The following is an 11,832-nucleotide window of genomic DNA, read 5'->3' as shown; positions in this document are numbered from 1 at the left end:
GGAAAATGACAGCGTTTCGTGTCCCGGCGTGCGGGAGAAAACAAGACAAACACATCAGGAAACAAAGACTTTTAATAAATGAAACAATACTAATAAATAAAGATTAAACCAGTTGCACGTTCAAAATAAAATCCAACAAATCGAACATAACACTGAACGGGAAAGTACAGTACCATAGCACGGATTATTACAAAAAAAAAAAAAAAAAACACCCTCCCCCTCCCCCCAGACATTTACAAATTTTCTTAAAAACTTCAAGAGGCAAACATAGACATTGTATAAAAGCATCATACAGTAGAGCATTTGTCATCTGAGTATAATTTACAAATTTATTGAAGGATAAATACTTAGAGCTGACCTCTAACCTGAGATACACATGTGAGAACAGCTGTTTGAACATGTGTCTCTCAGGTGAGGTCCCAGCCCGTCTTTTAGTGATCGATCGACAGTGATGAGGTGACGATGAAAGCAGTCCATCAATTCATGGGAAAACTCACAAATTATCTATAACCGTAAATAAGTTTTAATAGCTTTATCCACATCTCCATTGGTCTCTTCTCTGTTGGTGCGTCGTAGAATAAAAGTCAAAGAGCGTCTCTGCCGGCGGATATGGCTACATCAGGCGTTTGTGAAAGAACACTGCAGCTGTCCTTCATCGGACTCTCCAAGAAACAGAGACTACATCAATAAGGAGCAAACTTCTGTCTCTCTGGCTTTTTGATGCAGTTGGCTGAGGAGATTTTGGCGGTGTAGGCGGCCAGGGAGGTGTGGGAGGGCGCTGCGGTGACGGCCACAGCTGGGGCGGGGCTGGACAGAGTCAGAAAGGGGACAGACTTCACCCCCAGCAGGCCGGAGAGGGGCATGGCAGCGTAGGGGCTGCCCAGCATGTGAGCCGGGGTCAGGGCGCCCATGGTGGCTAGGGTGGGAGCGGGGGAGGCAGCTGGGGAGGCTGGCTGGGTGAAGGCCATGTTGAGGTCGACCGGAGCTGCAATGGTGGCTGCCTGGGCCGTGGATTTGGCTGTCTCTAAACTGTGAAGGCAGGGACGGGAGGAGGGACGACAGAGAGTGAAGATTAGAGGATAACACTGTTGCTACAACACTGGGGGAATTTCCTGAAAATTGTTAAAGGGGGAACTGATTTTACACATCAAACTCTGTTTACAAGTCTAGGGCAGAACCCAATCTGAAGCCTTTTGTGGCTTCAGATTGGGTTCAAGTGGTGTCAGTTGCCTCAAGTGATGTCAGCTGACAAGTCACTTGAAAATGAAAAAGAAAACTCAGGAGGTAGAAAGAAGTCAGGCTACCAGACCTCTGTAGCTGCTCCTTGGCTCTGCTGGAGGCTAATGGCTTGAGGCTCCTTCAGCCAACACTAGCATAATACACCTGAATATCCTACTGAACTGTCAGCAGTCAAGATGCATCTTGGGTAATGTAGACGCCATGACAAGGAAATAAAAAATACATTTCTGGTTCTGCCTCAGTGATTTTAATGTTTTTTTTAAAAAAACAAACAAACAAACAAAACTGTTTTGTAATGTTATAGAAGTGCAATGTTAAATCAGTGATTGACACCAGCTACCTCCTCCTAATGTCTCAGTAGCTGTCCTGGTGACCTCAGCAGGCAACTAGCTGACATGGGAGGGTCATCAGCTGATTAAGCAGCTGGGCCCTGGGGCTATATAAGCTAGCCCATGTGATCCTTCGTGTACTTCCTAAAATAAAGCTTTGTTTGTATGAGTTTTCACCTCTCATACACATGTAAACAACATTTTGGGTCACTCAAAATCAACCTTTTGGAAAACTCCTTCCAGGGTGGAGATATTCAGAAACTTGCTGTCAGTGTTTAGTCTAGTTGAACAGAAACAGACACGCACGCTCGCTAACTGGGTCTTATCAGCGTATGTACTGTACGTCTGTTATTGGTGCTGGCAGTTCTCTTTACTCCACTACCCTTGAAAATCTCAAATAAGTCTCTAATACGGTTAGAGAGAAGAGCAAGGACACATTTTACACCAAGAAAAGCCTTCAGGACCGTTCTTTGCTCTTCTTCCAATAAAATATACTCTCCACTGCTGATAACAGATGCTATAGCAGCCAGGTTAACCCATTGATGAGCTGCCATTGTTCTTTTCAACAAGCTGCCAGTAACTCCATATAGGAAGCTGAGTGGTTCAATGCCTTTGCGTTTGGCCACAAGAGTGTAGCTTGAAGCCAGCTGTCTCGCGAAGTAATCTCACAAATAACATACTCGCCAGCCTTGAGACCTCAAAACTAGGGAGGATTTTGAAACCAAAGCTGGGTTCTGTGGGTCCAACCACGAAAAGTTTGAGATTGAAGGACTGTTTCCTGCATTCTGGTGACATCTAAAGAATGAAAATAATAATAATCAGCATTTACTACATGCTGTACAGTGCCAGAAACAGGTTATGATAACTAAAAGGGGAAAAAGGGTGACAAACTTCCATAATTGGGAGAAATACAGGAGAATTGTGTTGCTGTGAAAAACGGGAATATCTGCTAAAAACGCAACATGGCAGACTCTGTGGAAGAGGACCTGCCCCCTCTGTAGAAGCCTAACACCATGATTCACAGTTTCAGGTGATCATACACTACTGAAAACATAATTATGAATATTATATTCAATTTCTGCCCCTAAATCCATCTTCATCCTACACGCTGGACCCTTAAAAGACCTTAAAATGTTTCATTTTGCAATTATTTGTATTTGTACAGATAGAGCAGCTGTCTGTGGGACGCCAAACAACGATAAAGTAAAACACAACAAGTGCAATTGTTCTATTATTTCTCCTTTTTGGAAACAAATAATCAAAAGTACTCCGAGAACCAGCAGCGAATCCCGGCACACACAGACGAGGAAGGAAATGTTAAAAAGCCTTTATCATAGTGGCTGAATTATTAAAAGGTCAGTCATTAAAACAGAAGGTCTCCTCAGGGCTCCAAACAACCGAACGTATTCAAAGTAATCAAAAGTATTGGAGAATGGTTGCATAAATCATTACCACAATCTAAAATATTTATTAGGAAGCAGGTCTCTCCTGCTTCTGTGTAGTTTGGCCTCAATATACATAAAGAAAGAAACCTTACAGGAAGTGAATATACCCACTATTTTCATTATGAAAACATGAAGCATCATGTTTTTTGTTGAATTTATGTTGTATATTATCTGTACTTCTGATAGTTGGACTCATTTTATCTGTATTCATTACTTGTTTGTGTTGTTACCTGTTCTCCAATAATTTACACAAGGTACCGTCTGATTTTTATGCAGCGGAAAAGTTAATTTGAAAAAGAAGCCAGAGCTCTGCTGCATATACTGAATTCCAACGAGACGCCGCTGCTATGTTTTACAATACAACCAGGCTTTTACTCATTCCCTCGAGGCCAATTACCCGCAGCACAAGGACATACCTCATTATCACTTATCACTCTATAGCACGACCTCTGACCCTTTTAAACCAATGCATTCCTCTAGCGGTGATTCATTAGATGTCTACAGCGTACACTGGGCCTTACCAGGAGGTAATGAGGTACTGGGCCAAGTTGATGCTGACCGGTGTTCCTGTGATCGTGACATGGCGGTCGCTTGTCCCGTCCAGCTGGCTTCCGATCTTGATCTGCGCTCCTGACACCTGCCTGATCTCGTTGATCTTAGTGCCCTGACGGCCGATGATCGAGCCGATCAACTGCGGGAGAACAGAGGCGAGACAGATGAGTAAGATGAATGATTATGTAGATGGACTGAAGAGGACATGCTTTACAAGGAGAGAAGTCAATCGAATCATTTTGACTGTATCCAGCTTTTTTTCTCCCTTCTCATTATTGGTTGCTGCTGCTTATGTGAGTGATTCTCACGAAAAAGGGTGAAACACGAGAGCCGTTGAATTGACCTAATGCAGACCACTTCAAATATTCCAATTACATTGTCTTCAGTGGATTGGTCATCCATCATGCATGTCAAAAGCACTTTTTTCCCCCCAGAGTCCCCCTTAATTGCAACTGCGTGTGCACCGGTAAAAGAGACGAGAGAAGGCACATTTGCCTCTCATTAATCTGAGTGGCTAAAAGGTTATTGATTCCTCAGAGTGGTGATGACTTCCCAAACAAATCACTTTCCCAAACGCGCGCCAGCCAGATGCATCTCCGCACTAATGGAAAACATAATGGGAAAATAACTCAAATATATAATATACAGTCCCATCCGCTTGAGCGTTCCCTCTGCTGGAGAGTAGATTAGACAATGACACGAGTTTTTATTGCATTCCAAAAAACATTATCACTTTTGTTGTGCTTTCATTACCCAACCTGGACCCCTGCCTATTAGTGCCCAGAGATATCTAGCTCGGGGGGCTGCGACGCATCAGCTCAAGTGCAGGGTGTCAGGGGCTCAGCGACAGGGTTACGCTGCCAGATATGCGGTGAGTGGGACAGTGATGAAGTGCATGCAGTGTATTTGTGCGTGTTGGCAGCTTCGGAAGAAACACACGACACACTAACAGCGTTGGTGCTGCGCTCGACCCTGCATTTCACATTCCTTTCCTGACAAGTAAGCAGCCTGTCCACAATGTCTGATTCGTCACACAGCGACCTGGTTGGTCTGCGTGGCTATTATTGGCCCTGTAGTTTATTCAGGGGAAGGGGGGGGACAGAGAGCAGCCGGCCTAAAGAGCAACTCCAGAGACAATGGCCACTACAGACCTCAAATCAGAGATAACCAGATAACGTCTCCGCTCCACTCTGGACAAGAATCTCCCCCTGGATGCCGGGCTTTTAAACCAGCTGTCAATAGAGCCCAGCTGTCAACACCCTCTTCGGTATTCATGACCTCAAACAGCAGCAATCCTGCATGAAAAACTAGAGCTTAATAAATGACACAGGGGACGCCGCAGGTATGCTCGCTGTTGTGATTATTTTTCCTGAGCAAATACAAATAACATTAATGCATCACAGCGCTCCTGGTCTTCATGTATAAGTGGCCTATATACTGTTGAGTTCCTGCTGAGGCAGTCATTTAAAAAAGGACACAGGAAAAGGGATGAGACGGTGCGAGTGCAGCCATTTTTCTTCCGGCTAAATCCTCCTCGCACAGAAGTACAGTACATACTGCTGACTGGGGGTGAGCAGTTTCTCAGTGCGTGTGTGTGTGTGTGTGTGTGCGTGTTTGTCAGGACAGAGCGAGATTGTGTGGCCTGACTGAGGGTGGGGTGGGGGGGTGGGGGGGCGCAGGGCTGAGGAGGCTCAGTCATGGCTATAAGTCCTCTCTTCTGGAACAATGGCTCGAGCTCACAGCTGTCCCTGTCACGTATAGCACTGCACTCCCTCATTCCTCTGATGCATTGTGCCACTCGCCATGTGGGGGTTTACTTATGGAAAAAAAAAGCCTTCAGGCATTTCAGAAATGCTGCTGGAGGGTTCAGGCTGTATTCTATACAGTACAGTCGAACTCAATCAATCCACTTCTTGTTTTTCTTCTCTTCACTCGATTGTTAAACAAAGACAGCAAAGTGAAAATCAATTTTTTTTTGTCTGAAAATTGCTGTTTTTTCTTTGTAACTGAAGAAGTTTTTTTTTTTTTACTGATAGTAGAGAACATTTCAGATGTTGATTTCAGACACAGTTTAAAGGATAAGGCTGTTACTGTGCTCTCTCCTGTAGCACAACAGTCTAGATTCAATCAGTCCTCTGTTGGACTGTATACGTTCTATAACGCCTAAACGATTTATTATTATTTACCTGTGTATTTATTTGTAATTGTTTTTCCATTGTCCAGTGTCTGTACTTACTTATTTTGTTCACATTTATTATGACCACTAAAGCTCTGACTGTGGAATTACTCTCTGAAAAGATCTGTCCTTCTCTTCCTATAATTTTGAGTTATATGTAAAAGCTATAAAATTAAGTTTTAAAAAGGATAAGGACGGCAACATTCTATATTCTTTATTCCCGATCCCACGAACAGACGAAAGAAAACACACCAGCGAGCCTCACTGTTGCACCGGGTGACATGTTTCTTTCAGAACCTCGGCACTGCAGTTTATTTTGAGTCAAGCCCACACACACTGTCCTGCTGCTGTAAATACCTTCTACAGCGTATAAATCCACAGGTGAAAATAGTCCCCTCGTAACTGCAGTCTTTACTCCTGTTAGAGGAACGTTTGCTAAAAACTAAGCTGCCCAGCTGATTTAGGAAATTTCTCAGCCTTCTGTAAAGAAAATAAATAAAATAAAAAAACCTATACATTTGTGATGTATTGGTTAATTTTAGTTTTAAAGATTTATATTCATTTGGAAGGGAATCTATAAATATTTAGAGGATAACACTGACTTATAATCATAAATAAAGGGTACATTTATAGTTGATTAAACTTTAGTTTAGAGCCTGACTGATAAATCGGTTAGCTGATATAATGGTTTTGACTTAATAAATGGTTCATAAAGCATTTCGTTGTCTATTAACAGTGGAATAATTATTACCTAAAGTTTAATAAACCATACATTTATTAGTGATGTTACACTTTAAAAGACCAACACACTCTTTGTTTTGGTCGTTTGTTGACAGTAAAAAAAAAAAACAGCCTTGTTCTTTCTTGTGTCTGATTGTGATTCTGTCGTCTGCATTATAGATGGCTTTCTCTGTCTCTCATTCTTCTTAATGAAATCCAATAGGACGCAAATTACGACAATTAACAGCCAGATGCTTTCTGCCTAAACCAGCCAAACCCAATACAAGAGTTCCCATCTGGAGGTAAATGCAGCCTGACGTTATTATGAACAGAATCTATGCGTTGTGATTTCCACTCTCAGATTGGAGAGGCATTTCATCAAACCCTGGCGGAGGCTAAGTGAAGAGGGAAAGGATTTTTGTCTGTTTTCTTATTGGCTGTTTTGACAGCAGACAGCCTCTAAGTAGGTCAGGGAACATGAGAGGATTTACTGAGCACTCATGGGAGTCACTCTAAGACACTGCAACTGCAGCCCAGACAATAATGCGAAAGGATCCATATCAGCTCAGAATCCCTTTAACCTTGGGTTAGTCTTGGGTTAGAATAATGAGGATAATTAGTACGTTGCCAACACGTCTCTCGTCTCTTTTGAAGTCACACCAGACGTCTTTGCAGACGCAGCTACCGCATCTGAAGTCACCTGCTACCGTGCCGCGTACATGTGAGATGAGGGCTGATTTCCTGTTTTTCTTTCGCTTCTTGCTCAGATAGGAAAAAACAAACAACATGAAGAATAAAAACTCTGAAGTTTGGGGTTGCTTCTCCTTACATCATTGGGAATAAGCAGCTCCTGAGATGTCTGAGAGTTGGAGTCCATCCCTGATGAGAGAGAAAGCAAGCGTTAACTGAATAAAATTGACATATCAGACATTTAAAAATTCATTCAGCTGCGCACAAACCGCCACTGAGATGCTGGAAAAGCCCTTTGAGCGCAGAACTGCGAGACATAGTAAAGCAGTTAATTTCCATTTTAATGGACTGATGTTTAACACGCCGCTCATTCTTTTTCTTTCTCGCAGCTCTCTCACTCTGTGGAACGTATCATTTCACATAATAGTTTCTATGAGGGAGCTATAAAGCCTCGTCTCCACCTTCCTCACTGACACAAGAGCATAATCAGTGCAGGCTAATGACAGCGAGCTTTTACTTCTCACGTCTAAAGGCAGGTGGAGAAACCCGCAGCAGGTTACAAACGGAGGAGTTTTTAATTTAAGACAAATTGTTTAATTAACACAGAATCCAGAGCAAATACCGGCTGTTATTGCTGCTATACGTACCAGGTATGATAGTCGACGCGGGCTGGGCAATGGGACTCAGGCCTTGCTGCATTGACAGCTGATGTAGCTTGGCCAGCTGTAAAACAGAAAGCAGAAGTTAATGGACTGAACGCTAAACCTCAAAGCTACTCATGTTATATTAAATTAGAATATTCCCACAAATGCTCGTACCTCTGAGTGTGGAATGCCGTATTGGTTTTGCAAAGTGTAGGCCTGAAAGAGAGCATCCTGCATTAGGTAAATTACAGCTATAAAACATCACAGCCGTGCAATAAATCTGCAGCCTCTTAATGGAAGTGCTTCACTGTCAATACATGGCTGTTTTTCAGAGGAAGAGAAATGAGTGTTTATAGTTTGGCAGGCGCTGAATAGGCTGACCGTTTTTTCACCACGAAAAACATTCTCACGTATTTCAAGCGGTCTTTCCTCATACAGATTGAGTTTTGGTTTTATCTGTCCGAGTTTTGAAACATACATCTCTGAGATTACTGCCTCGGATCCCGCACAGTGGAGGTGAAGGTTTGCAGCATTAAAAATAACATGCTACAGGAACATCTCCTTCCAGACAAAGAGTCCCTGTCACTCTGGATAACCTACAGTACTCAGTGTGAACAGCTTTAGTAGTGAAAAACATATATTTCGTGAAATACACACAGTTCTTGGTTCTTTACCTCTTTACCTCTAAACACAGATGTGATTAAAATGGTAAAATCAACCAAAAAATGGTAAATCTTCTACTGTATCACTACATAAATGACCATTAAGCATCGTTATAAACCAAATAAGTAAATATTCATGTTTTATATCGTCTCCTGGGTATGCATGAACAAGTGTGTGTTCTCTTTTTTAGCAAACGAGTAAGTCACAGACAAATAAATGTACATTTTGTCATCCTAAATAGTGACATTACTCATGGTTTGGATCAATTAGACCCGTGACAGGTTTAATTTGATGTTAGACCTCTTATAACAAACTGATATAAATCCAAACACACTTATTTAAGTGCTGCATTAAAGGAACTGTCACCATTAAATGAAAATCCATTCCACGTTTTACAGCTGTGGGGCCTCATTTATGAAAAAGACTTACAATCAATTTTAATCTCAAGTACAACTTAAACAGAAAAACACGTATAAGTAGTTATTTATAAAGTTTACTTTGCCATGGAAATTATCTCGAAGCAAAGTCTAGACTTGACATGAGCGATTTTCCTGCTGGTAACGTCGGGGTACTGCAGTTATGGATGATAACGTGTCCAAGCCAGTGGTGAAATTTGTATTAGCAGCAGCGACACACTGTCAACCCACAGCTTCTTAGTCCACTGAATAACACGTGTGACTTGGCTCCAATTTCCACGATCTCATCTTCTAATAAGTTTGATTTTGGTCCATCGCTGTTCCTGAGTAAACCCTCATCCGTGCAGGCATTAAATAATGGTAAATCACAAGACAGGTGGCGTCAATTTAAGGTGATTTGAGATTTTTAGAACTTGCTTAAGCGAGGATTTCTGGATTAGGGTTCACTCCCACTTTATTGGCTTACTGACACTAACACCACTTCCAATATAAGTAAAATAATGATGAAAACAAGGTGTTTACTTGCGTGTAATAAGCACAAGAAAACTGCCGATGGAACAAGTGAAAAGTGTCTAACAAAAACAGTCCTACAAGCTGCTGCATTCACAGCCATCCATCCATCCATCTTCTCTAACTCAAATCTGTCTGACGCCAGCCGTCTGGCTGCTATTACCAGTCCATCCTATATGGTCATAAACTGGAGAGGAGAGCCCGGCCCTTAAAATGTATCAGTACATTGCAGCTGTGTTTATATAGGAAAGCACAAAAGCACCACAAATTAGTGCCAATAATCCTGTTGTTTACAGCGTGACTGATCTAAATTGTTCACTCTTTCTATTTCATTACCCACAATTGATTTTTTTTTTCCTCAATCCAGAGCTGATTTGTCAGAGACTGACAGTATCTGCTGTTGTTGTCATTGGAGGAATATTCCTAAAGCCGAAATGTTTCTGGTGCAGAGCTGGGCAGGACTAAAAAAGAGGCTGTGGTGTGTGATGGCATCGTGTTTCGGGGCTTGGGGGGGGGGGGGGGGGGGGGGGGGGTTGTGGCTCTTATGACAGGCTAGAACAATAGCTGCAGCTTTATGCTCAGCTGTTGTTTTTAATGCCTCATGCCAGATGATGGACTGTGTAAATTTGGACATGCCACACAGCGCCTGCTCTCACTCGCCACTCAGATCCCCACAGCCCTGAAACTCACTCCTGTGCTCCACAAGTCTGAGACCAACGTTTGAAAAACTTGAGCTGATTTCTGTAGCTTATCATTCAGACTTCATAATAATGATGATCCAGTTACCTGCTGGAGGTCCAGGCCGCCCTGGGTGACTGAGTACATAGGGTGGGGTGCGAATTCTGACGCATCGAACACCTACAAACACAAGAGACAAGCGCAAAGGGAAAATATGCAGCTCATTACTGAAATATCTTCATGTTTAAAAAGTCCGGACAGTCATTATATTTGCCATGGGGTGATGATTAGTGCAAGTAAATGTGTGCTTACCAGCTGGAACCATCCACGGTCAATTTGATGTAAAAATAATGAATAAAACTTCCAATTTAATTTTTTTTCCTTTCGCTACAGATCAAATTCAGTCTGCGACGGCCCCTCGAGGCTGCATTTCTTGACACTTTAACACACCTAACAGGCTTATAGGCCATGACTCATCCGCAGACCCTTTCCCAATCCACTTCATTTTCTCCACTGACAAATTAGACAAACATCCCTTATCACTGCGCAGCCTTCATTAAAGCCATCTCCCACTGACCGGGACCTCGCCCTGAGTTTAATTTGATAGCTTATTATGGGAAATATCAAAAACACAAAGCCATTCCATAAATTGACCAGAGTCTGAGGCAGCACAAACAGTGTCAGAACTGCTGACAGCTATGCACATTATCTGGCTGCTGCTGAAGCCAGAGGAGACGGCAGGTCTCCCGTCTCAATCGCTAATCTTGAGTCTCTCTCCATGGGAGGGTGGGTATCTGTCCCTGCCCCCCCATCCCCCATCCCCCCACAAACACAAACACCTGATCCCCCACCAAGGAGCACCCACATGAGTCTCGTTTCCCCACGAGAGTGAGCCAACAACTTCAATGAAATACAGAATCAGTGGTTATATCTTCTCCAGTGACCATTTGTTGTTTCATGTGAGACGGGAAGGTGAGTGTGTCAGTTAGAAATGCTCATCCAGTGGTTCTCAAACAATACAGTGTTGCTCTGTCCGTCAGTCTTCGCTTTGGTCCGCACTAAAACATTTCTACAACAGTAGACCATATTAAAATGGCGGCCATTTTCCTCTGACGTTCAGGTCTTGAAGCTCAAATTGTGGGATAATGTAATGATGCTATGTTCAAGGTAGACAGTCGTATAAACTTTGGGAATCTGACAAATTATTACCATTTCACAGCTTCCCGAATTGATCAGCAACTGAAAAGATGATGGAAAGCGAAAATTTGGTGGGAAATCGGGAAATATTTATATATTAAACAACATATGTTATAACCTGTAAACTAACGATAGCGTTCAACAACATCCTAACTAACCTTACTGTTTGATTACATACATGGAGTTTCACTTCCAGGTTCAATGATTAATCGTGATGACATTCTCCTCATCGTCAGCTGTACTATGTGTTTAGTGCCAAATGCTATAGCATAGAAACGCGCTAAACTAACACGATGAACATTGTAACTGCTAAACATCTGTAGGCTAAGTTATCATGGTCACTGTGAGCATGTTAGCTTGATAACGTATGATACACTAATGCTGTGTTTATGTACTGCCGCATGGGGCCTATAGCTTGGCTGTAGTCCTGGTTTTGACATGCCCTCCACTCCAATTTTCATTTTTATTGGAAAAATTAGAAAAAAAAACAAGCCAAGTTGGATGTTATTCTTGAAAATATAACTAGAATATGAACTGCATGTATCCCTTCCCCTTTATGAGTTTTTGATGTGC

The 11,832-nt window shown here is 42.4% G+C and overlaps 1 protein-coding gene across 1 annotated transcript in view; it reads right to left on the bottom strand.

The window, feature by feature from the left end:
• Positions 1-250: 250 nt before the first annotated feature.
• The window catches only part of LOC140999834 (poly(rC)-binding protein 4-like), a 43,398-nt gene continuing 31,816 nt past the window's right edge, over positions 251-11,832 (bottom strand). Inside the window, exons 9-14 of the mRNA XM_073470378.1 lie at positions 10,171-10,242; positions 7,970-8,011; positions 7,799-7,874; positions 7,291-7,340; positions 3,535-3,704; positions 251-1,029 (exon numbers count right to left, since the gene is read on the bottom strand). Of these exons, the coding sequence (XP_073326479.1) occupies positions 684-1,029; positions 3,535-3,704; positions 7,291-7,340; positions 7,799-7,874; positions 7,970-8,011; positions 10,171-10,242 (756 nt within the window). The 3' untranslated portion in view covers positions 251-683. The remainder of the gene's footprint in view (positions 1,030-3,534; positions 3,705-7,290; positions 7,341-7,798; positions 7,875-7,969; positions 8,012-10,170; positions 10,243-11,832) is intronic.

Source organism: Pagrus major, chromosome 7 (assembly GCF_040436345.1).
Source record: "Pagrus major chromosome 7, Pma_NU_1.0".
Classification (NCBI taxonomy): domain Eukaryota; kingdom Metazoa; phylum Chordata; class Actinopteri; order Spariformes; family Sparidae; genus Pagrus; species Pagrus major.
The sequence above is the reverse complement of the archived record's forward strand: the minus strand, read 5'-3'. Positions and strand labels throughout refer to the sequence as shown.